Below are 27,186 nucleotides of genomic sequence, written 5' to 3'. Positions count from 1 at the left end.
ATTTCGGGAGTAGAATGAAATTCGCAGGGTTGATAAAGTTTAACGATAAAGATAGGTACCGTTATTGTGACTGTTTCAATTAGACCTTCCATTTTGATTTCTGTTACTCTGTGGCCACAATGTACGCGACGGTACCGTAACGTAACTGTAAAGTTAGTTACGTATTACTGTTATACTAACTGTGTTCTATGGGATTAATTAAATTTTCTTTTCGACAAATACCGGGTACAGGACTAGTACAATTTTATTCCAGTTATTTTAATACTTTTTCTTGCTTTTTCTGAAGGACGACATATTTCAACTCCAAGATCATTTTCAAGTTTTAAAAATGACCCTTAGAGTCGAGACTCGAGAGAATTTGTGTTCTTGAAAATTCAAATAAAATTTGATTGTTTAAAAATATTGAGTAGCCCTAGAAGATACCCTGCTTTAATAGTGGAATAAAAATCAGTTTTCTGGCACAAAAATTCAGTGTTTCACATGACACTTAATAAAGAACGAATGGCAATAAATTAGAGGATTACATATATTATTATATTTTCAAATATTCAGGTTTCATTGAGTCTTGTGAGATATACAGTGTTGGTGAAAATTATATGGAAACAGCTTTTTTTATTACAAGGATAATTTGAGAGTAGGTTTCATTGGGGATCCTATTCAAATTAAAAAAAAAACAATTTTCTGTTTCTTTAAAATTCTGGATCCGCCATTTTGAATTCAATTTATTTTTTTTAATGGGAGGGTGGTAATATGATGCATGTTTACAACATAGAATTGCAAGAGAAAATGCATGGCGGAAACCGCACATAGAAATCTCGAACCGTTTCAAACCAAAGTTTCACATTCAAAGATAGATACTAACAAATCATAAAAAAATGAAATAGATGAATAGGCTTGTAGGCTACATGAAGAATCTGACAGATCAAACTGTTTTTTTTCAAATAGGATCCTCAGTGAAACCTACTGTAAAATAATTGATTATCCTTGTAAAACAAATATTCAGCTGAATATTTGTTGTGTTTAATACTAAGCTACAAAACACTTCTATGATGCAAAGATATTGAATTGAAAATGCTCTCAATTACAAGTCTTTATTACAGCCACCGAATGATGAGGGTCAGGTAATTGTACACAGTCAGGTATTGGTACCGTTATCTCAACCCTACTCTTCATAGGAATATAACCATCATATAAGTTATGCACTTTCATCTCATAGTAACATCTCTTTCCTGATGATTCAAAATAATATGCAGTAGTCAACTGAAAACACCAATTTCTACGGTCGATGTCACAAAATTGAGTAGCCTAAATTAGGCTATTATTAATTAGTACTACTTTATTTTACTGGTATTTGAAACAATTCATAAAAATAGATGGAATCGACAATTAAAATATAAATATCAGTGTTCCTAATTATAGAAAAGTTTAACAATATAAATAATTACCTTATATATTAAACAAATTTCATTACTATTTTCAACTCACCCTAGAAATAATTCTGAAGATAAATGAATAAATCATCCTGCTCTCCTTCGCACTATAGGTATAATGACTCTCTTAATCTTAACAATGCTGGTTCAATAAACTGGAAATAAATGTATACTGAACTCTTTACATATTCGATTCAATAATGTAACGGCTCAAAATTCCTTCTTTCTCATCTGTACACTCGCAGATCATATTTCAAGTGTATGGAAACAATAAATCTTAAAGAAAGATTTTGTCAAACTTCAAGATAAGAGTAGATGGTGCCGGCTTTCCAATGTATCAAATAATGCATTAGTATGCTTTTATTGTGGTAGTTGGAACTATGACTATTTACAGAAGCCTAATGACATGAAATGAACTTTATCTTAAAATACGAGTAATTGTGCGATAAAGTTTATGAATATTCATTCCATTCTCCCACTCTACTTGAAACAAAAATGAAGTAAACTAACTGTTTTCTTCAAATACCGTGGTAGATAATTTTTTCCTCCTTGTCTATGATTTGAACTTGTATATGAAGAATTGAACAGTGAATATTTATTCTTATGCTTAAAAAAATTCTGAGTCTGGGAACCAGTAATAATATTTGTGAAAGCGGGTGAATTGAGAATGAAAAATTTTGATTAATTTATTATAATATTATTGATTTTGATTAAGTTTTGTAGATACTCATCTGTTTTTCAATAAAATATCAATATACTGTTATTGTTAATTTATTCCTCAAACTGGACACTTAATTATTTTGTATTAATTTGCAGAAAGATTTTTTCTTGCTCATATTGAAATGGCTTCTGCACCACTTTCCCTGGATTCATTACTTATAGTATTGTTCTCCTTGAAGTACTGGTACTTGATTTGAATTACTAATACTCAATTGCACAAAAGCCTGTAAATTCTAATTGTGAATAAATGCCGCCTGAAAAACCAATCACAGAAGTCTTCTTTTTGAAAAAGAACTCTCTGATTGGTTCTCGTGGCATTCAATTGTCACGATTGAAATTTAACAGGCTTTTGTGCAACTGGACCTAATCCTTTATACTTTTCAGAAGCTGCCAGTTGCTGATAAAAGTGGTACAGTATACCGGTACCGTTATATACGGTAGTTATACCTGTGATGATTTTATTGCGGCAACTTTTGAAATAGTATTGCACAATATACAATGTCTTTCATTCTTCATTAAAAGATCTAATTAACAGAAATACTGTAATATTGATAATCGACTTATTTTTGTGATCTAATAATTTCACAAAAATGTCATTCTTGAAAATTTAGATAAGTAGAATAGAATAGAATGACTTTTCATTTGTTGACGTGGCGAAGTTTGGACATTAATGCCCACTCTACCACTTGGCCGCACGTCGTTAGCAGAAAATGCAAATACAATGCAAAATATGCAGAGATGAAAAAATAAAAATAAACAAAAAATGACAATATAATGTAATAAAAGAGATTTAAATATAGAATAATAAAAGTCTTAGAGAATAAGTTTTTCTCAATAAACTTAATCACTCCATTGCTGAAACAAAAGCCAAAAAAATCATTTAAATACATGAATTTTCTTTTTGTTGATTTCATATGAATAGTGAATAGTAGTAGGTCTACTCTACGCTAAGAATGGGAAATAGGAAATAAGAAAAACACAATCTTTGGCCTTTAGTCTTAATAGCAGTCTTTTTTAATTATGTAAAATATATATCCTCTCATCTGGACATACTGTTACTATTTTATATTTCCAAATATATAATGTGCATTGATAAAGTAATAAATAGCATTTTCTATAAATTGAACTAGAAATATTAGCTCTGGTAAATTAGTCTAGAAATAATTATAAAGACTAAATGCATGCATTAAATTTATTACTGTATAAAATCATGACTATGAAAAAATAGAATGTTTTCAATTACTGCACCCGCATCAAATTAATTTATAAAATAAAGTAATATACATTGAACACTAAAAAAACAATATTGAATAGAGTACCATTACTTAATAATTCTAGTGGAAATCCATGGTCTTTTTCAAAAAAATACCGTGATTTTTTATCTCTCCTTACGATACAAACATGTGAGCTAGATTTCATTGATAAAAAAAGTTTGAAAAACTGTTATGAAAGAAAGAAAGTTTTTAAATTGGTAACATTCTTTCCAGTCCATTATGGTCGCAATCAATATGCAACTCTGTCACTGATAATACTTCTCCATGTTATGGTAATAACACAGCAAATTCAGATGTGGAGGAACCATATAGGGGAGGAAAATAATTTATGTTCTAAAGCATTAAGTCTGTATGTACAAATTTTGCAATAATAAGAAATTAGCCTTTAAATATCCAAGAGATTCGCAATTTTGTGCTTTTTCTTTGTCCGTAATTGTTGATACACTCAGAGATTTATATTATTCATTCATAGTAAAAAAAGCTTGTGACTATAAAACTGGAAACTCATTAGTGAAATTTTCTCAATAGTATTTTGGGTGTTAATCGTCTTCAAAGATCTATCATGCTACATTAAAGCGGCGTTTATACCAAAGTTATTAACAAAATGTTAATAACTTATTCCTTATAGATTCTATTAGATTGAACATACCTTATCAAAGGAATAAGTTTGAACGCAGCTTTAGACCCTGCTAATCAGACAATCAAATTACATAACAATTTGAGGTAATATGAATATACGGAGTGATCTGAGCTAAATATGATGTATCATATCATGTTGTAGACAGATAGGCGAGTTTACCATTTCAAAATGTATTATGTTCTTTTGATTATGTTGCACTCAGGTTTAGTCCTTAAAACGGTTTCCAACAATCTATACCAGCTTAGTTGAACTGACTAGTGGAAAATGAATCATATAATAAAACTTTCAAGGCTATAAAAATATAAAAAGTTGCTTTTTTTCAATAATGATAATTCATTATTAGTCAAAGCGATATAAATGTATCACAGATAAAACTGAATGTCGCCAAGCTATGCTAATTGAATGTGAAACAACAGTAAACCAATGTTGAATTGAATTCTTTCGAAATACTTCAATGCTAATAAATCACGCTGGATGACACTAACTACAATCAAATGTAATAATCTTAGATCAGTCCTGAGCTCAGTTCATTCAATCTCGATGTTGATTATGGTTGAAGGGATTCACATATAGTGCCTTTCAAAAACAATGAATCCAAAATGCCCGCCAATTGAACGACGTTGTAAGCTTACAAGGTGTAATTGAATTGAAAAAATATATGATGCAAGTTATTAGCATAATAAAATATTGATTTAGATAGTTTCTTTTGATTTTTCATGTTTTGTGCTGACAAGGAGTGAATAATGTGTATAAGAAGGTAAGAAATTTGTTAATAAGTAGAGTTCCTTTCATTGTTTGACTTGAAAAACTTCTCCACTTCATCCAATCTTTTACCTTCAGTTTCTGGCAAACAAAAATACAAATAGATTATACCAACAACGCCCAAGCCTCCGTAGAAGAAGCACACACCATAGAGCGCCAAAACCGATTGGAGCTGAAGAAATGTTTTTGACACAAGGAAGAATTCAATATAGTAACATGCCGCTGAGAGTCCTCCTCCAATGCCCCTTCCCCTGAAATCAAAAAGAAAATCCAATTGAGCTGCATAATATTAGAAATTAATAGCAAATGAAAAATGTGATCTCTGAGAGATGCATATTATTTTATTTTGGCTTTACCGTATTTTCAAAACAAATAATCAACATAATCTTGAAAAAACATACGGTAATTCAAACTATTGTGAGAATTATTAATTCATGAAAATTAGTAAATTTACTATAAAATTTCAAATATTTGAGTTGTATTGCCTGCCGTATCCTTAATTTTCAGATCCAACATTTTTGAACAGGAAATTGAGATGAAAAGTGGATTTATTAATATGATTTATGACCAACTGTTATTAGTCTGGATTTGGAAGACAAAAATAGTTCAGGGTCCACCTGGTCCTCTCTTGCATCCGTTTAGATGAAAAATGTTTCTATTTCTATAAAGGAATAAACAAATAACTGATTTCAGGATTACCTAGTTGGGAAGACTTCTGCAAGCAACGTCCAAGGAATTGGTGAAACTCCAAGGTTTGTGCAGAAGAACAGGCAGATGAACAGTATTGTTGGAATCCATGGCTGATGCACGTATTGATATTTGTGGAGAAGGATGTAAGCTCCGATGCTGAAGCAGGCCAGCACACAGGCTGACATCGAAACCAGAGACAGGACGCGTTTTCCTGTTTTATGGACTAGGGCCATGCAGCAGAAACCCCCAGTCAACTGGCAAATGGCACTTATTATCTGGAAATAAGCGCAAAATGAATGCAATTTAAAAAAATTAAAAGTGGTATACTCACACATCTTCCCTTGCTCATTGAACTGAGCCTCATGAACAGCCTCATTTTCAAACGAGAATAATTCAGGGGAATAACATAATGACAATTGGCGGCTACATATTTAAAACTACGATCATACTATTGTAGGTATCAGTACTATATATATACTATTGAAGAATACATTCTCCTTTTTATAAATATTGTGAAATTTGATGTTTTTTTTTAAATCTTCAAAACAGCTGTACTACAGATAAAATATCTCGACTATTTGTTCTTCTGAAGAAGCTGCTCTATACCTACCTACCTCATGCACGAGAAGGAGGTAACAAAGTCTATTTCTCAAGGATGAGTGGAACCCCTGTTAGTTTCCAAGGAAAGAGACTCATGCCAGTTGATAGAGCTGATAAATAACTGTACAGGGTATAAATTTGAAAAAAATCGGTCAAGTAATTTTTGAGAAAATCCTGATAGAAATTTAACAAAATCCATTTTTCTCAAAAATATTACGGAGCTCCTGCCATTTTCCCAGAAATGAGACTCATCTTTCTCAATAGGACTTATAAATAGCTATCAAGAGTATGAATTTGAAAAAAATCGTTAGAGCCATTTTCGAGAAAACCGTGAAAAAATGTTTTTTTACTCATTATCCGCCTTTTTTCCGCCATTTTGGATTGAATTTTATTGAATTTCTTATTGTCGGATCCTCATGGTATAAAGACTTAAAGTTTTAAATTTCAAGTAAATCGGTTAATTGGGAATGGAGTTATCGTGTTCACAGACAAACACACACACACACACACACACCGACCAACAATAATGTTTTTGGACTCAGGGGACCATGAAACGCATAGAAAACTTGAATTTAGGATACATTATTTTTTTCGGAAAGCAATACTATCTCCTTACCTATGGTAATAGGACAAGGAAAGTAAAAAGGAAATGTGATTAATGTAATAATCAAAGAGTATTAGAAACTGGTGGACAAATTTGTAGAGATTTGCAATGTCCGAGACTATTTTGAATTATGAAAGATTATGGGACCTCGATAATAGGTAGATAGATATAATGTATATTTTCTACTTTACATCAAATTATAGGTGTATGGCTGGAGTTCAGGCTATAAGAACCCACTCATTTGAGATGAATTAAAAAATTAATTTCCAATTCAAAACTTTCTACATGGGCTGATTATAGAAATATTTATCAAGTTATTATAGTGATGGATTTCAAAGCTCTCTTGTGAAAAACGTCTGAATATTTACTGAATAGTTGGATGCTTATCTAGAAATTTTGATGCAGATTTTTTTGACTTTTTTGTCGAATTGGAATAAGTAAACTGATACAAATAATACGAAATGAAAAAATTGAATTTCACTGAAGTATTTTTTTAGTGCGTACACCTGTGTGTCATTGTAGATCAAATCAAATTTAGATGAAAACTCAAATTCTTGCAAAACTTCATAGAATCGTTGATTGATGAACTCACCGTCATGTAATGTGGATTGATTGGCATGTTGAGCTCAGTGAAGGTGTTGACCATGTAAGGCCTGAATCCAGATAGAGAGGAGCAATGATAGAAGAAAAAGTAAGACACTACAAGCCTCAGTGGCCTCATGATTTCAGGACGAATCAGATCTCTGAAGAATCGGTTGAGTCGGGACTCACTGGTTATTACATCTGGAAATCAAATAACAAAGAGTTGCATTCATCACAAAGGGCAAGTAATCATAAATTGTTTGCATCCCATATTATATGTTTTACTAATAATCTTGCAATGGAATTGATGCACGAGAAATTATACCTAAAGCTTTCAGAAGAGTTTCGAGAAAATATAAATGACAGAAAAGGTGGCAGTCTTGTCATTATTTAAGAGTCCTGTTATCATTACCATTACTGTGTTTGGGGTAATAGATATTCAACTCTGAATTTTCCAAATATTTCATAGTCGATAAGTATTAAAGAACTTCTTCTAAAAAATGAATAATATTGTTATCACAAATTCTCTACTATCACCTGCGAAGTTATGTTTTGGAAAATCGGAAAAGAGTAATTTGTTTGTAAAATTGGCATTAGAAGAAGTATAAAGCTGACTTCATTATAGGAAAATCGAATTGAAGATTGACACTCTGTCTTAGCTATCTCCCACAAATCAAATATTGATATTGTTCTAACAACGCTTATAGACCTATGTATACAATGCTATTTTTATTTATTTGTTAGTACAATACCTGGAGAAGAAGATACTAGAGTGTACGGTGTATTGTTTGTTGCTTTCTGCAGATTGTATGCTTTCTTCGAATCCTCACAGTATCTTATCATCGATGAAAATTCACGCTCGATCTCTTGCGGTGTGACCCATCCTCTGAGCCAGCACAATGACTTCTCTGCTTCCAGTTTTCTTCCCTTGTTCAAAAGCCAGATTGGTGAATCTGGAATCTAAAATACGAAAGTCTCAATAACAATCAATATATTCATCGTGAAACAGAGAGATGTAAATAAATTTTTGTAATGCGTCTAACAAAGTTATTCACTGAAGATTTTGTTGCTATTGGGCAGGCCAGTAAACAGAGTATAGATGGCTCGTGCGCTGCACGTTGCATACCGAGTTTTTTTCAGGCGCTCAGAACCGCTGCCCTACATTCCAGGTCTATTAATAATTGAGAGCTGTATATAAACACGCAGATGTATCAAAACGAAGAAAGTACGAAACAAGACTGCAGAACAATAAACTTGGAATGAAATAAAAGGAAAGAGAGATTTTGTTGATTTTAATAACACTTCTAAAGTGTTTGGACTGATGTAAACTTGTGAGGTAAAAAGATTGAATTTCCGACTCAAAACTATAAATATTTTCTGTATTAGTTTTAAAAAAAGTATTACAACCCAATTTACTCACCAACCATGAATATTTGTTTTCAATCTTCTAATATCAAGATTGTACTATTGGAACGGAGATCAGTATTATCTCAATAAATTACTTGCATTATTATAATATAATATAAATTATATCTGTACATTCATGACAAAGATAAGATTCAAGATTCAAGAAAGACGGCAATATCTTGAAGGAACTTGAAAAGTTGAATTGAAAATTATAAATACTATCTTCATTGTCTATATTGCTCATACATATCAAGTCCTTTTCCATCCTCACAGTTTTTTTAATCTTGCTGAACTTTGAAAAGAAAATTGACATTCCCACACAGGTTATTGTTTCGATTATTCGTAATGATTGTATGAAAGGGGAAACTATCTTTGTACTCCATTCACCTGAACATGATTAATGGAATATACAAATGTTTATTTGTCAATTTCAATGATCAAATTAATGATTTGTATAATCAGATATGAAAACTCTAGGTACTATCATAATTGATATTGTCTTTGATCCATTTGTGATTTGATCAATTTCAATTGGTTAGTAGTATTAGTTGTATTATCAATAGTATTAGTAGTATTGGTTAGTAGTTTATTTGGTTGTTCAGTGGTCACTTTTCTGAGGATTACCAACCATCATGATGCAAAGGAAAGATATGACAGGAACAGTGCAGCTCATGAGCGCGGTCATTCGCCACGTGGCCACGGTTCCCAGGAGGTACATGACGAAGAACCCAGCCGACACATAGGTGCTGGTGAACGAAGCCAGGGTGCCTCGTAAATGGGGCTGCGCGATCTCCCCCACGTAAGACAGCGTGGGTGCTTCCATGAAACCGACGCTCATCCCTAGCAGACTGGCGGCCACGAGCAGAGAGTCAACCGACTCGGCGCGGTAGATCAGGTACCAACCCACAATCTGCGGTATGTTCACAAACAACATGCACTTCTTCCTCCCGCACCACTCTTGCAGAATGCCCGATAGTATACTGCCGACGGGCTGGCAGATCAGAAGTATCCCCGCTGCAATAGAAAAGGTAGATTGATTAATAGGCATCCACTGCCCACCTGATCAGAGGGATCTGGAACTTCAAAAAAAAAAAAAAAACTAAATGGTTCACAAATTATCTAATTTCTAAGCAAGTGTTTATTCCTCGTATTATAAGAATGTATATCATCACATCATGTGAGAACACATACATTTTCCTTAACAAAACAAAGGGCCTCCAAAATATAGACACTGGGTAAAGGAAGGATTTCGACTTGACATGTCGACAGCTGTTTCTTATTGAATCACCAATCACTCTGACTGCCCATCTCTGAACTTAAAAAACCTCAAAAGAGTCCGATGAACCACCCCAGGAAACTATAGGTCTACCATAGGACAGCAAGGAGTGAAAAAGTGACAGCCATTATTGTATTTTTGAGTTTTGAAATAATGTTGTAGAAGTATTTCGGGAAAAATGTATTATTATTATTATTATTGGAAACAATTTTTAGTTAATGGAAAACTATATCTTAAGACATCAAGTAGTGGGAAAGAGACAATCATCACTGTATTTTTGTGTTTGCGGAAAAATGTATGATTATTGGAAACGATTATTAGTTATTAGAATTATGGAATATATCAATTTGCCACAGTTTTGATACGATGCTACAATTGCTCTAATATTAAGGTATTCCAGTTTACCGTGAACCGTATTTACGGTATTACGAACAATCAGTTGCGTAGTATCAGATTAATGACGTAAATCGAATACAAAAAGTGTACTTATACATTGTGAAATGTTAGAATATGATGGGTCAAATATATTCAATCATTCTATATTAATCGAAAACTTACCGAACCACGAAGCTTGTGAGTCGTTGATGGGTAGTTCGGATTTGGGCCTGTGAAGTGCCGCTATTATGACAGTGGGGCAGGCAACCATCATGCCCAAAGCGAGGAGGAGGAGACTTTGAACCGTTGTGGCAATAACCTGTTCATCAAATTTTAATATTGTTCATCCATGGATTTCATAGGTCTCATAAATAATAATTATCATGAAAATGTGTAAAGGATCAGTACTTCTCAATTAAAGTTGTCACCTTATAAAGTTTTGTTAAAACGTACAGCATTATCTCAAATTCAAACTAGGTACTATGAATATTTTTATCTGAGTTTATTGAATGATATGAATATTTTGCGAATAGGTTGAGAATATTATGATTATTAAAATTAATTATTTAATCATTACATAGGTACTTCATGAAGTAACATTCAGGAAGGAAAGAACTGCTTTCTCACTCAAAATCATTTCTTTTCCTCAATTTTTATATGAATTTATCAAGTACCATCATCCATGGTATCATCCATGTATTAGGCCTAAGTTCATATCTTATAAGTAACATGAGCACGTAACGAAAGACTGGATACGAAAAATTAAAATGCAATCTTAAACAAATTTAATTAGATTAGACGTGAATAAGCCTTTATCTCATTTTCATGGGAAAGTTTATTTGTTAGAGCAGTTGCTAGTTGCTAGTTCAGTTATATAACATAACTATTCTTGAAAGGCGTTGTACAAATGCTAATACAGTAGTGGTAGAAGTTTGGATAAGTTGATACGCAGTTTGGATAAGTTGTTATGCAAATGTGTTGTCAATGCAGATGCGTATTTGTGAGGGAAAACCTTGTAATAATAATCTTATTTCTTAAGCACCCACAAATTCCTATTAAGGGTGGTTTCAATTCTATAAAAAGGTCGTTTATAGAAACTAGATCAAAGATATTCAATTGTATTCTTCAATTCATTCATATTAAAACATTTTAGATAAGATATCGTTATATAACAGATTTTGATTCATCATTAGTTGTTGAATAACATCTATTTTTGCATTCAGTTTAAAATTCCAACAACGAAAAACTCAATGAAATGTGATTATGTAATGAAATCGCTTTAGACTTTAGACGCATCAATTAGAAATAGAAAGTGCAATCTCATGATTTTTCTGAAACATTATTGCTCTAGACCTACATAGTTGCTATTTATAATTGAATGTTACCTGGGGTATAATACGGCGGAAGCTACTGACTGAGCTTCCTCGACTAGATTCGGTGGTTCCATCCGTGAGCGACTTTTCCGATTCCTTGTTGCTTTCAATATCATCATCTTCTGCACGATTGATACTGTAAACGTTAATTGCTATATTACTGTGAGTTCATTAATACCGATTCACTTATACTAATTGCTGGCGATAAGACTGTAATAAAACGACGTAGCCTACTCACTCGCAAAAACTAATGATGGCATTTATTTATGGTTTCCCGAGAGAATTATATATTTCCAGCGAGCTTGTCATTGTTCTACAGAAAAATTAACTTTATTTTGTTGCTCAGTTACGCACATCAATATAACATTCATAGAAAGTCAATTCATCACTAAAAATATATTGTAAGACGTTTTTGGCTCAACCAACCGGTTCACTATGGTCAAGCAACAAGTAAATTTATTAAGGAAATTGGCTTTTATAATGGAAGTTTAATAACATGCTATTGATGAAAGGAACTGTTTTCCGGTGGACCCAGTTTTAAAATTTCGATTGATAACATTCTTGGGAAAATTGATTCAACTTTGATCAACAACTAATTTGAATACCGTATCCGAAACAAAAGATCACATAATAATTTTATATGCCAAAAGAAGAAGAAGCAACATTGATCCAGTCAATATTTTTTATGGGAAGAAAAAAAACTCAGCATATCGGGAAAACTAAATGACTTTCCAAGATAATCAACAGTAAGTCATTCAGTAACAAAGCTTCAATATCGATCACAGCAAACAATAAGATAGGGAAAATCTACATGTTTATTAATTAATTGTTATTGAATAAAATTGATTTCAATATGGCATATACGTTTTTGAAGAGTGCCAAGTTCACCAAATTTAAAGTTAAAAAAATTCTCGTAATGAAAAAATGTATTCGATTTAGCAACAAGAGAATAAAATTTATCTGTAGACTTCCCCAATATATTTGAAAAGTGATTCGTAGTAAAAGTACATTATTAGAAAGTAATAATCGAACTATTAGAAAAAAAATGATTTACGAATGAAACTAACACAATGAGTTTTCCCATCCTGCTTCTCCAATGCTATTGAGAATGATCTTCAAACCCAAGCATTCAACACGATAGCAATAAAATATCCTCAATTTATTATCACGTTTGGAATTTCAAAGTGGAATAAGAATTTTCAACACCAACAACTAAATTTGAGGAGTGGGAATGTTTGATGAAGGCGCCATCAAACTCTACTATCTGCTATCAAACACATAATAACATACTTCAAACAATATGAACAACAACTTGATAATCTATTAATACTATACGCGAAGATTTTAACGATTCTAATTTTATAGAGTTGACTATTTTTATCGCCAAAAACCAGTTCAGATGTGGGAGTTAAACAGAGGAAAAGACTTCAGTCCCATAAAAAAACCCACCATAATTAAGTCTTATCATCACACAACAATGCACTTGACAAGAGGTTAGTCTGGAGAACTCGCGCTTCTCCGCACTTTGGTAAATTGATTATATTATTGTAAAGGTCTTTGAACCTATGTGGTATCACTGACTTACCTTGCTCCTGAAATTAAATCCATTTTTAACAGTTTTCGTTGACCCCTTAACCCAGGCACCTGATGTTAAGCACCAAAGTTTCAACCGAACAGTTGAAGGGTCCTCTTCCAAAAGACTTACGTAACGCTTGATCCTTGGTTATGTAACCGAATCGGGGCGCCCCTCACCCTCCCCCCACTCCGCAATTCACAAACACTTTTCAAGGCGAACGGTAGGTCCAGCCGGGCTGATGCACTCTGAACTGTCAGCATTGCTTATGCATAACACCAACGCCTCCCATGCTACCAATGCTGATTGTTGCAATATTACTCTGCACATGTTTGGCACTACTATTAGTGGACACGCCGATCAGTGAGCAGTGAGTGAGTGAGTGAGTGAATCACTCATTCACCTACAATTAATTGCTGACCTAATTGCTATCGGAACAAACTGCACCGTTAATCGATTATAACAGGCTACCTCATTTTTTGACTTGATACAGTTATTATCTCCCCAAATTCTCGTACTGTTTAGCTTTCCATATGGGATATGAATGGGATTAAATCATGGGAGTTGAATCTGGTTGGATGCTATAACCAAGATTTTTTCAATTGATTCTGTCACAAGTCTCATCATAATCTCAGGCTCTATTATCAATGAAATTGCATAGATATGAAGTATCAAAATGCATCAGAGCACTTTCTCTCATGTAAGTGATAAAATGAAACTTCTTCACTCTGTTATTGGATAATAAGTATTGTTTACTCAAGTACCTTACGTATACTGATTTTGGATTGTTTATTCAACAGAAGATAAATTGTTGTAATTTATGTATTTGGATAATGATTTGAGGAACCTAAAATCATTATCTATGAATAAATTACAAGGATATGAGTCATTGTAATTTTTGACGAAATCATCAATTTAAGAAATTGTTGACATTTATATAAAGATGATGATCTGAGGATTTGATAAACCTGATATCATCATCCTTGCTTGAACTGCAGCTGATATGAGTCTATGCAGCTTATGCAAAGGGCACAATGTTATTTGGCTGGTTGATCATGGTAATAGTTTCATTTTCATAGCTGTATTGGTTCGGATAATCCATAATCTTTATTCCTAAACTTCTGACGTCACTTTGGCTACGGTACTATTAGTATTGCAATAATTTCTACGAATCTGGAGGCTTTTTGAGAAAAACTCAGAGGAGGAAGATATTGGGCGTCTCAATAATTGAGACTTTGATTATTAACGAATTAATCATCTTAAATCATTCTCATTTAATTATTATAAATCAATTATTATTTATTAATTATTTAGGAATTTTATTTTTTTCAGATTTTCTTGCACTCTTCAGTTCGTTTTTTCAAATCACTCGAATAACTCTTCGAGATCACGCTTAGGATCTTGTGAGAGAATATGTTGAGTTTCATTTCATAGTATGAGCCCCTATTTTGGGAGTGATTGTGATCAATTATCGGTACTCGATAGTCGATACTTGAGAGACAAAATCACATAGAGTACCATTTATTATCTATCAGGTAGCTTATGCATTATATTTTTATGCGATACGATATTACGTAGTTACAGGTACCTGATACTAATACTATCAGTTTTACTATACGATGTAATACGAGGATATTTTTTTTCAACCTTAGATCACATAATAATTACAGACAAACGGAAGGAGAGCTATTTCTACAAAGCTGAACAGCTGGTCATTTCCACCAAACGCCCTGTAATCGGTGTGGCCAGATCGGTAATTTTTGTAGAAATATATTGTAAGAATATATATACCCCGAATCATGGCCGTCTCTCCTGAGTCTCCCGCCAAGTGCTATTTGCCTAGCCTAGTTGTGATCTAATACATACATAACGAAGAAATCTTCGTTAGAAAGTTCACTTGGGAAACGTTATGAGTGATGATATTGTGCGTGAATTGTGTCTGAAAATCAAAGAGGTCAGTTGAAATTACTTCCGGAAAAGTTGCGATCCATGAAAACTCGGCCTCACAGTGCTGGTGCAACAAACGGCTTCTCCAGCAAACCAAATGGTATAGTAACTATCACCCACCGTACAACCTGACTTGGCCAATAGTAACTTATACGTTTCCCCCAAACTCAAGACATGACTGAGGTTCAAACTAACGAGGAGCTCCAAAATAACGATCGTCATTATCATTGATGATGATAAAAACTCATTTGGCGGCAAAATTTCATGGAAAGGGTTTTGGTAGGCTAGTCACCTGGTATGACAAATGACTCAACCTTCACGGCAACTATGTTAAAGAATAATCATAAATGTGAGTACCTATTAGCTCAGTAACTTTTAGTAGAAAAATTATTCTTTTATATACATTTGTCTTCCATTCATGACTAATCGGATGTTGAAAAAAATGATTCTCGTATATTCCTCAATTTTCCTGATAGTTTAAATCGTGGAATGATAATAATTATTATGCTTCCTCATATCTCGGAAAGTATACTTATTCAGCCCTTACCTGGAGGGGAATTCAAAACACCAGATTCACAGGAAGAGTGAGGACTTTTGTAATGTGACTTTTCATGAAGAGCATTCCATTTAGTGAAGACGTCATGTAAGAGAGCAGCAAGTCAAAATTTCAATCTGAAACGTTCTCTACAGAGAGAAGCAAAAAGGCACTCATCTCTGCCAACTATGCATTCATTACATTGAGATAAAACACTCTCAATACGAATTTAGCAGGCGAGTTCAGTTGACACTTTAATAATGGATTTAAAATTTCCTGAGAAATACATCCATTATTAGCTTTCCCGAGAATGCATAGGAAAAAAATCTGAAATAGCTCATACTGAGATGAACACTTGAGAAGTGGATGATAAGAGGATTTAATATTGTATACTTGCAAAAAGTAAAAGAGCGACGGACCAATCACAAAGCATGATCTAGAACAAGACCACCCCTACATACTCCTTCAAGCTCCGCCTACTCTATCCTGATTGGTGAATAATACAAAATGTTGGTACATACTTCTGTCGGTAGATGGCAGACCTCACTGGATGTTTCATTTATTTTTCATCTTGTAAGGAAGGAGCGATAAGTAGGTTCAATTGATGAGAAAAGAACAATAAGTATATTTTTGGTTGCATTGAATTATTTAACTGGTTATACTATTCACTCCACATTTTGGAGAGGCTAATTCAGTAGAGAATCATTTTGCAATAAATGCCAAAAGTAAATGAAAAATTCAATTGATTGAACAGTACCGTGTACAGATAATACTATATGATTTTCAGCTCAAGTTTGTTATCTTGCTGAGCTTGATTTAAAAAAAAATATCATATTCATCTATTGATATCTAATTATTCATTAACCTACACGTCACACAGACCTTCGAGACTTAAAATAATAAATACATGTAATGAAGGAGACTGATGAATAATAAAATAAACCAAACTTGTACACCAGCAATTAATTGGAACAATTGTTCACACAAATTACCTACCTATGTGTTCGTGTACTGTATTTTATTCATTCAATATTCAACAATAAGAACAAAATTTTCTACTTTAGGCCAGACATGTTTTTTGGGCATGTTGCCAATCCTCTATGAAAACGGGCAACCTGCCTAAAAACATGATTTGTTTTCAAAAAACAATATTTTGCTTTTATTTATTTGCCCGGTTATTCTTGAAGATCTGATCCAGATAATACATTAATTGGAAATACTATGTTGCGATAGAGTTATTTTCCTTTCATTAGAGTTGGAGAGGTAGGCCGACTGTAAAAAGCCAATAAATCCACAGGTTTTAATATCAGAAGCCTATAAGGTAGCTCATTAGCGAAACAGATTATAAGTAGGTTTGATCGAGATTTAGGTTTATTCAACTGACTAATGTTTTCAGCCTATCATACTCTCTTAAGTAGGCTATGTTAAAATTTGTGGATTCTGTAATAGGTTGATTTATTTCACATAAAATTAAAAGTGAAACCCCATAGGCTTGTATTAGTATACGATTTCGTAACATTATACATTTATATAGGAGGAAAGTGATAACAAAACCTCAACCTATAACCTCTCATGTGGTTATAGATTTATAATATTATTATTGTATTCTCTGAGTATCTTAACGTCTATTCCAGTGGCTTGTATTCCCATTTCCATTTCCGAAGAGAATATTATATATTATATATACATAGGTATTTTCACTATGTCAAAAGTGCGTGGAGGGCTTAGAAATTCGATTTAATTAGGCAATTTCGATTATGTGTATAGCTGGATCACATAAAATGCAAGCAAAAGACTACAAGTTAGAGCTTAGATTTTGCAGTGCAATAAAAGCTGAAAGTCAAGTTCAATCGGGAATGGTGCTGAGAATTTGGCGAGAGAGCCAGTACTTGGCATACTAATAACTTATTCAAGAACTGGAAAGATCAGAGGTCGAAGAACTTGAGATTTGGCATGAAAAAAGTATAAAAGCGCACTTTCAGGACTATATGGTGAATAAAACCAACGAGAGAGTTATGGAAGGTTCAGGTCGTGTCTTTTTTCCATCCACAAAAATAATAGTCAATAGTTGATGAATTCTATTGTTCTCTAAAAACAGCTGCTCATTCGGTACGAAAAGCATGTCAATTTTTACTTTCCTTGCCCTTTGCTTTCCGAAAAAAATAAGGTACTTTTCTAAGGCTTTTTCTAAGGTTTTGGGTAATGGTGTGTGTTGTGTGTGTGTGGTGTGTGTGTGGTGTGTGGTGTGTGTGTGTGTGTGTGTGTGTGTGTGTGTGTGTGTGTGTGTGTGTGTGTGTGGTGTGTGTGTGTGGTGGTGTGTGTGTGTGTGTGTGTGTGTGTGGTGGTGTGTGTGTGTGGTGTGTGTGTGTGTGTGTGTGTGTGTGTGTGTGTGTGTGTGTGTGTGTGTGTGTGTGTGTGTGTGTGTGTGTGTGGTGTGTGTGTGTGTGTGTGTGTGTGTGTGTGGTGTGTGTGTGTGTGTGTGTGTGTGTGTGATGAAAGAAATGTTGTCATATGAGTGTATGTGCGTCTGCGTACACGATATCTCATCTCCCATTCAACGGAATAACTTGAAATTTGGAACTTAATGTCCTTACAATATAAGGATCCGACACGAACAATAATTTCGATCGAATGCAATTGAATATGGCGGCTAAAATGGAGAAAATGTTGTCAAAAACAGGGTTTTTCGCGATTTTCTCGAAAACGGCTCCAACGATTTTGATTGAATTCATACTTAAAATAGTTATTGATAAGTTCTAGCCTATCAATTGCCAAAAGTCCCATATCTGTAAAAATTTCAGGAGCTTCGCCCCATCTATGCAAAGTTTGATTTTAGATTCCCAATTATCAGGCTTCAGATACAATTTAAACAAAAAATTTCGTGGGAAAGATTGAACATGAAAATCTCTACAATTAATGTTCAGCAACATTTTCACCTAAAATTGAAAATAAGCTCGGAATTCGAGAAAATGTGATTATCCAATTGCAAACTGTTGCCAACTGTTGATTCTATTAAATCATTCACTATGGAGAGATAGCAGACCTCGTATGTCTCCAGCGTTATTGTCACCAGCTGGCTCAGATCTTTGGTTATAAGTAGACTTGAGATAAGCGAGAACACTAGCGTGAGGTGATCAATTCTCATAACGGCAAGGAAAGTTGTGTGAGTGCGCCACACCAGATTTTTATTGAATATTCTCTATATAGGCTAGTCTCTCGGAAATGAGAACAACTTGAAAGAAAAAAATATCTCCATACTTATAAAAACATTGAAATTGACAATTCTTCCCTTCCACATAAGTTTTATAAATACTTTCTGTGTATCCTAGGGTAATGAAAGTAGAAAATTATTTTTTGCACGAAAGAGATCCTCCAGGGCCAGCTAGGATATCAATCAGCTTCCTGGGAAGTAGGAATGATTCTCTAGTCACAGATGATAGTCCTGATTTGAAAACCCACATTCAAAAGTAGCCTACATCTATTTTTATCACCGAAGAGCCAACTATAAACGCGCATTCCTGCATTCATAGTATGGTAATGTATTGAACTGTATTCATCTTCATTTTTCCTTTCAGTGGCGACAAGCAGTTGAGGTCGGTATGGGAGGGGGTGATAAGAGGGTTGGTTATGTGGAGGGAGAGGACTAGACCTTGTCTTGAAAGTTTGCCAATATTGGCCTCTCTGTCTAATGGTCAATCTCTATCACTGTCTAGTGCTGTCTACCAATCGTTTTTATCCAGATAGAAGAAGAAAAATATTGTGAAAAAGTTATTAGACCATTATAATTCAAAATCTTCATTAGAATTTGAAAAACTCATCTTACAAAAAAGAGAGAAATAATTTTCCAATTGAGCCATGAAAGAGAGCTCTCATAGAACTGATGTGTGCACACCTGTACCTGTCCCCATGTCACCCGCAAATTTTATTATTGCTGATGTTTCCACTGAAAAAATTATTTTAATCATAAGAAAATTTTCACGTGTGAAAATAATATGAATTAACAAAAATAATACGATCCAATCTTTTTTATAGTGCGACTTGTGAAATGTCTCAGAAGACGTTCATAGTAATTAGATCAAGAACACATAGTTTTGCCGCCTCTCGTCGTGGTATTTTATTATTACAGAACAAAGAAAACTACAGACATTAAGCCAAAAACAGTCTTCACTACAATTTACAATCGTATTAAGCAAGTTACTAAAAAAAGAAATACAGACATGCAATTTACAAATACATAAGAAAACTATGAGAAAAGCATAATTGAAAGTAATCTAAGTATAAGTAATAAATACAGAATGAATATAATAAGTTATAAAAACAATACAATTGAGCATAGAAACAGGTTAAGGGGAAACTGTGACACTGTGGAAAGAAAGTTGATGAAAGCAGAGGAAAAAAGAAAAATGCGTTAATTAAAAATTCAAAATTATCATGGTAACGATTATTACTAATAGATTAAAAAGTTTTCACGGTTTTTTGAGCGGCACAGATTGCCGTTTCAGTAATAGGCTTTTCTAAATTTTAGATAACACAATTAAAACAAAATAAAATTTTCAATTACCATTGGAATTCCTTTTTTATTAACTAGAATAATCAATGTTTTTTCATAAATAAAATTATTCATGAACAGACCAGATTTTATATTGAATTAAATTATGTAACAAAAAATTTTCAACTGTTATTATGCGCAACGATTCCTATACAAATTACAATATAATTGATTATTAACTTGATTCAATTGAATTATAGATGAAATTAGGTGGATGGAATATATGGGAGATAGGTAGATGGAATTATCACTTTTGTAGAAAAATTATTCAAAATCATTGTCGAACCAAGTTTTGTAAGCCAAAGTACTTGAAACCTCGTATAGTCTCTCACTCTCTTTGATTGAGAGTGCTTCAACTTTTGCCAATTGCATTTTCTTATCGAATGTATTTTTTCCATCATAAACTTGAAATAGAAGCCGGCCTTAATATTTCAACCTGGCAATAGCAGAAGCATTGTTATTTGAAAATAATTTTCAAGTATTTTCCTTGTTGAATTTGAGGGTTTCTTATCAATAATTATTTTTATTATAATTTCAAAGCTGTTTGTTCAAACGTATTCTGTTTATCAATAATACAGTACAGTATTTGAGTTCAAGATAGAAATGATTTATGAATAATGAGAATTATGAAATTCAATTTCTCAGTGAACGATTAACTGGAATCTGATTGAGGCAATATTTTCAGTAACTTTTTGTTAGCTCAATCACCTCTTCAATTGCTGGTAAACAACTTTATACATGCTCTACTTCATATTTGTACATCAATAAATAATTAATTATTACTGATGAGTAGTGTTTGATTATTAATGATAATATTATTTAAATTCATTACTCAATTTGTAATATGATAAAATTACCAAGACCTAACTCAATAATGAACACCGGTATTTAAAATGGCAATATAGAAAACAAATAATGTTTTCGGTAGGCCTAATTCTAGTTGAATGATTGGAACCACAACTCCATAATTATATAATAATAAATTACTATAATTACGTAATATATAATTACTCCATAATTATATCTATTACGAAGAGCTCATAATGAAAATTCATTTTTTATAATTATCAAAAATATTCTGTACCTATTTTGTATATTCTGTATTTAATTTTAAGATTGTTCAATAAATTATTCAGAATATCTGCATTCTTGGGAAACTTTCATTTTCAAGGCTTCCTACTCTTTTGAAAAGAATCCGTTGGATAAGTTTTTCTCAAATTTTGCAATAATAATATGCATTTTTGTAGAACCGTACTGTATTTAATATCAAACTGTGGGGAAAATAAATTAAAAATACCCGCAGTGGAGAGGGGAACTAATATTGCTTTTTCGACTTCCATCCACTTTATTAGAACCTAGTCTCTTACCAAAATCAGTTAGTTTCTAAAGTTGATTGTGTTGACTTTTGTTTTTCAGCAGTGAATTATTTCCAATTTTGTCCCAAGTTAGTCGAGGCAAAACTCTAGCTCGACTTTATCAGATCTGTGGGATTTTATTTTCCAGTTTGAATTTCATTAAAAACAAGTTCAGGAACCGGTTAAATGATGAACATTTGTAACTTACAACTGCAATCAAATGTCCGCTGAACCACATGGGGCTGCTATTCGAGAAAAAATTGTTTACAAAAAAGGTGGCATGCTTACATTGAACTATGTTGATCTAGGTTGAAGGAAATTCTATTACAATAATTATTTTGCTGCTTTCAATGACAATGTTGCCAAGACTATTCATTTAATCATTACTGACTAGAACTTACACAAATTTATATAGGCGGTGATGCATAATTGATTAAGTATGGTGAGTTATTAGAGTAAAAGATTTTCCTCACCAATAATTAGGCATAGGCTACATGTGCATCATGCAAGTAATTTAAATGTTGATTAACATTGTAAAACATTGATTATGGATTGACAAAAATGTCCAAAAAAGTTATAAAGCAATAAGTCTAGTTGATAATATATCATGAAGATATTTATAATCTATTATGGATCATACTGATAATTCCACGAAACGATTGTAAATGAATGTATAAACAAGTTTTCGAGAAGTAGTTTGTGCTTTTCATGAATTGATAAAGTATAAAGAGCTATACTTCTATTAATTATTTGTTGAATATAAAGTATGAACACAGTACTGTTTTTTTTTTTTACTTTAGTTTGGCTTCTTTCTGTACAAAACGTGGCTTATTGTATCAGAAGTACCTACACAGTCCAAATTCATGATCAAATTACACTTCATAGTACTAAATTCATAGTCTATAATAGTTCTTATAATTCATAGTACCGGTATTGAACATATTTTGCTATGAAATAACGTAAATAATACCTATATTGATTGAATTTCACTCTAACTCTCAGGATTATTATTCTTCTGAGAGATATGTTGAAGCTACTCATTTCAGGCCCGTATTACATTAGGCCAACAGGCTGGTACACCAGTGGAAAACTAAGTATCCGATTGAGTTGTGAACATTAGTACATTAATACTATATCGATATATCTCTAATACATTCAGACTATGGAAAATCACGTGAACTATTATATTACTTTCCTTGCCCTATTACCATAGGTGAGGAAAGTATTGCTTTCCGAAAAAATTAAGGTACCCCAATTTCTAAATTTCTATACGTTTCAAGGTCCCCTGAGTCCAAAAAATTGGTTTTGGGTATTGGTCTGTATGTATGTGTGTATGTATGTATGTATGTGTGTGTGTGTGTGTGTGTGTGTGTGTGTGTGTGTGTGTGTGTGTGTGTGTATGAGCGTCTGTGTACACGATATCTCATCTCCCAATCAACGGAATGACTTGAAATTTGGAACTTAAGGTCCTTACAATATAAGGATCCAACACGAACAATTTCGATTTAATGCAATTCAAGATGGCGGATAAAATTGTGAAAATATTGTCAAAAACAGGGTTTTTCGCGATTTTCTCGAAAAAGGCTCCAACGATTTTGATCAAATTTATACCTGAAATAGTCATTCATGAGCTCTATTAACTACCACAAGACCCATATCTGTAAAAATTCCAGGAGCTCCGCCCCATCTATGCAAAGTTTGATTTTAGATCCCCAATTATCAGGCTTCAGATACAATTTAAACAAAAAATTCCAAGTGGGAAAGATTGAGCTCGAAATTCGAGAAAATCTTATTATTTCAATTGCAAACTGTTGGCAACTGTTGATTCTATTGAATCATTCACTATGAAGAGATAGCAGACTTCGTGTGTCTCCAGCGTTATTGTCATGTCACCAGCTGGCTTGGATCTTTGAATAGTAGACTTGAGATGCGTGTGAACACTAGCGTCAGGTGATAAATTTTCATAACGGCAAGGAAAGTTGTGTGAGTGCGCCACACCAGATTTTTTATACCGTATTTGAAATGTACACGGTGTCCCACGAAGAGGTTTACACGTTTAATTTTATATTACGTGCCCATTCATGCACCGAACTTTTTTAAATTTCACACAGTTTACAAAGTAGGTTCTAAAAATGTAGAAAATATTCTGGAAAAATTTCAGCTCCCAAACCTTCGTAGAAACAAAATGGCGGCAGTAGTTTTTCCAGGAAGCGAATTGGTAAAATTTTCAATATGCCGCCATTTTGTTCCTAAAAAAATTAGGGAGCTGAAATTTTCCCAGAATATTTTAAGAACCTTCTTTGTAAACTGTGTAAAATTTGAAAACAATCGGTGCATTTATGGGCACGTAATAGAAAATTAAACGTGTAAACCTCTTCGTGGGACACCGTATTTATAAGGATGAAAAATGTTACATATATACAGTAATTACATAATACCGTACCTTTTTATATGAACATAATAAACTTTTTTATATAAACACTACTAGTTTCAGCTTTCAAGCCATTTTCAAGCACCTTTTTTCAAAAAATGGTACTATAATTATGTAATTATTTCTATAACAATTCAATCAGCCAAATTAAAAAAACTTAATTGACTATATTAAATTATATTTGACATTTCATAATATGTCTGATCGCTTATTGAATCAAGTCTTTAAATGTGTCTTTGAAAAATGACTCATTATATTATGATAAACATAAAACTTTTAATAAACTTTGATGCTACAAGAATACAAAGGAAACAAAGGAAAATAATTCATCGTTGTGCAATTTTTGGACAGTTTTAAAATCGCTGTGACAGTTTTAAGGTACTTACTACTTGAAGTGTAATAATCAAAGATAATAGAAGATGAGTGGAACTCATTGGGCCTTCAAAGGCTACTAAATTTGCAAAAAAGAAGCAAGCACATCTTTATCACAGATTTCAGAGAACACTACTATATTTGAGAGAGAACATAGATTTTCAGTTTCAATTAGAACTAAAAATTGAAAACTGTGATTTCTTAACGAATTCTCTCACGTCAAATTGACAGATTTTAATAGAGTTTAAGAGTACCGTATTCAAATTAGTAGACTACTTGAAACAATGTCAAACAATTTAAAGATAAGCCTGAAAACTTCAGTTGTCTATAAGATTGGGAATCACAAAAAATGTCTATAAAATAATTATTTGGACAGTTTATTTTGAAACGTCAGTTGTTCCCTTGGAAGGAAAAGCTATTGTTTGTGATAACTGGTTCGAAAGCAGTAAGTAAATTCTATTTGATGTGTTTACTTTTTATGATCAGTCTAATGATAAATACTTTTAGATGTTGTAATTGAAGATTATTTTTAGTACAAAATGTCCCACCTTCATCGTAGATTGTGTTGAACAGAAGCATATAACGAAACATTTCTGACATGAAGGCTGTAGATCTATCTGTGCCGTGACTACTACTTATTTTTGACACCTCAACACTAATCTATTTTTATCTTCTCAAGATTCTTGACGAGTTCCATTCACTGGTTTTTCAACTTTTGAGCATAAAAAAGTTTTTTCACACAATTCCAATCTGCTATTAGTCCAGTCAACGAAAGATTATAGAGGGAAAACTTTGGAACACAATTTTTGACCCCGCAGCTCTTTTAAGGATAGTAAGGGGGTAAACATATCAAAAGTCCTCACTTCTACCCCCTTTCCTAAGGGGGTGGGGGTGGTTTGAAAGTACCATCTTTTCGTAATAAGTATTGGACGTTGGGTTGTAGAGGACTCAATTCTCTTTAATTTGATGTATTATTACACCATTTTATGTTTTCCATGAATAATTATTACAGCAACTTTAGTGTTGAGTGTGAAATTCTCAATATAGTAAGAAATGAATCATTTGACAAAGTAATTTGAACACAATATCTGGATCAACATTTTTGTCTCTGCAGCTTTGTTTGGACTAGTTAGGAGCTGAACATATTGCAAATCCTCATCCTGAACCCATGAACTAAAGGTGGAGTACCGGTACCGACAAATTGACACTTGTTGCAAAGTTGGAAATTTCACACTCAACACTGAAGCTGCTATAACAATTGATGGAAAACATAGAATGCGGTGATAATACATCAAATTGAAGATCATTGAATCCTCTACAACCCAACGTCCAATACTTATTTTTTCGATGCATTGTTGTTTAACCCCTGAAAGTGCAAATAGTTAGAAGAAAAACTATATTTTCGAAAATTTCACACATTTTAAAGTGAATATCTCAAAAACTTAAGGAGATATCACAAAACTCTACTGATCAAAACTTGTAGGAAATTTATCTAGCTTCATTTTTTCCGTTATTCATGTCGCTGAAATGCATTGTTTCCAAGATACAAGCGTGTAAGCCAGAAATGAGAAAACCAAACTTTTAAACCCCCTCATCCCTTAAGCACAAGGGGTGGGGATGAGGAATTTTGATATGTTCACCTTCTAACTAGTCCAAACAAAGCTGCGAAGTCAAATATTGTGTTTCAAACGTTCCCACCAAATTTACCTGTCAATTGATCTATTGTTATTAAACTGAAGATTTTACTCAACACTAAAACGGCTGTAACAATCGTAGGGAGATGCGTAAAATAATGAAATAATACATAAAATTGAAGAGAATATTATGCTCTATGAGTTCATGATTAGCACGGATTTTTCCAATCAATCGTTGAAAAGTTATAAGGAATAAAAGATGAAAAAATCGGAGTCATACCGGTGTTTCTTAAAATGTGACACTTTCTGAGCTCATACCTAGAAAACTAAAAGAGATATGAAAAAATGTCACGAATGAAACTTGTAGGCTAATTTGCTAATTTGTAACCTTTAATTTTGTATTTTAATAAAATTTCCGAAATACGCATATTGTTTGAGATTTATGTGCAAAAAACCAAAATATGGTACTTTCAAACCACCCCAACTCCCTTGGCACAGGGGGTAGGAGTGAGGACTTTTGATATGTTTACCCCCTAACTATCCTTAAAAGAACTGCGGGTTCAAAAATTGTCCCTCTATACCTTTTATCGAACATTCGTTGCCTGGACTATATATGGCCTATGGTACTTATTTATTTATTGTCACAAATGTGAGACGATACATGATATACACGTAATATGATACATATTATGTTATGAATACTATAGAAGCTAAATAGTGATTCGTTTGTTGAATGTTTTCATGTAGGAGTGTAGTCTACTCAAATCGACAGAAATGAAAAAAACATATTTTCCTAACATTTCAGATGGCTTTTTGATATGACAATCATAGAGAAATTCAACTATATGTAGAATATTTGAAAAATAAGGATTGATTTTGCAATAAAAAATATATATTATTACCGAACCGTATAGATATTAAGTTTATTATGTGAATATATTGGATCACACTTGTCGCAAATATGGAAATATACCGTAATGACAGAACCATTATTATTGATGATGCGATATATGAGTGCAGCTACAGCTTAAGAGGTGGGTTCCAAACCACCGGGAAG

General features: G+C 32.9%; 3 protein-coding genes across 5 annotated transcripts in view; 1 reads left to right on the top strand and 2 right to left on the bottom strand.

The window, feature by feature from the left end:
• LOC111053325 (facilitated trehalose transporter Tret1) overlaps positions 1 to 1,773 on the bottom strand; it is a 28,898-nt gene extending 27,125 nt beyond the window's left edge. Inside the window, 1 exon segment of the mRNA XM_039434610.1 lies at positions 1,486 to 1,773. The gene's annotated coding sequence lies outside the window, so the exon portion shown is untranslated.
• A 1,368-nt stretch (positions 1,774 to 3,141) lies between these two features.
• On the bottom strand, positions 3,142 to 24,690 carry LOC111053007 (facilitated trehalose transporter Tret1). Of its 3 annotated transcripts, none has more exons than XM_039434600.1 (8): positions 24,510 to 24,690; positions 11,746 to 11,869; positions 10,544 to 10,679; positions 9,338 to 9,723; positions 8,055 to 8,262; positions 7,313 to 7,503; positions 5,526 to 5,791; positions 3,142 to 5,077 (listed from the first exon to the last, which is right to left on the bottom strand). In XM_039434600.1, the coding sequence occupies exons 3-8, from the start codon at positions 10,632 to 10,634 to the stop codon at positions 4,834 to 4,836; spliced, it is 1,386 nt and encodes a 461-aa protein (XP_039290534.1). In that variant the 5' UTR covers positions 10,635 to 10,679; positions 11,746 to 11,869; positions 24,510 to 24,690; the 3' UTR covers positions 3,142 to 4,833. The 3 variants fall into 3 exon arrangements, with proteins under 3 accessions (XP_039290534.1, XP_022195528.1, XP_022195529.1); XM_022339836.2 differs by lacking the exon at positions 24,510 to 24,690 and adding an exon at positions 13,319 to 13,794; XM_022339837.2 differs by lacking the exon at positions 24,510 to 24,690 and adding an exon at positions 12,801 to 12,953.
• LOC111060756 overlaps positions 24,601 to 27,186 on the top strand; it is a 35,572-nt gene continuing 32,986 nt past the window's right edge. The window contains exon 1 of the mRNA XM_039434622.1: positions 24,601 to 24,940. The gene's annotated coding sequence lies outside the window, so the exon portion shown is untranslated. The remainder of the gene's footprint in view (positions 24,941 to 27,186) is intronic.

This window comes from Nilaparvata lugens, chromosome 1 (assembly GCF_014356525.2).
Source record: "Nilaparvata lugens isolate BPH chromosome 1, ASM1435652v1, whole genome shotgun sequence".
Classification (NCBI taxonomy): domain Eukaryota; kingdom Metazoa; phylum Arthropoda; class Insecta; order Hemiptera; family Delphacidae; genus Nilaparvata; species Nilaparvata lugens.
The sequence above is the reverse complement of the archived record's forward strand: the minus strand, read 5'-3'. Positions and strand labels throughout refer to the sequence as shown.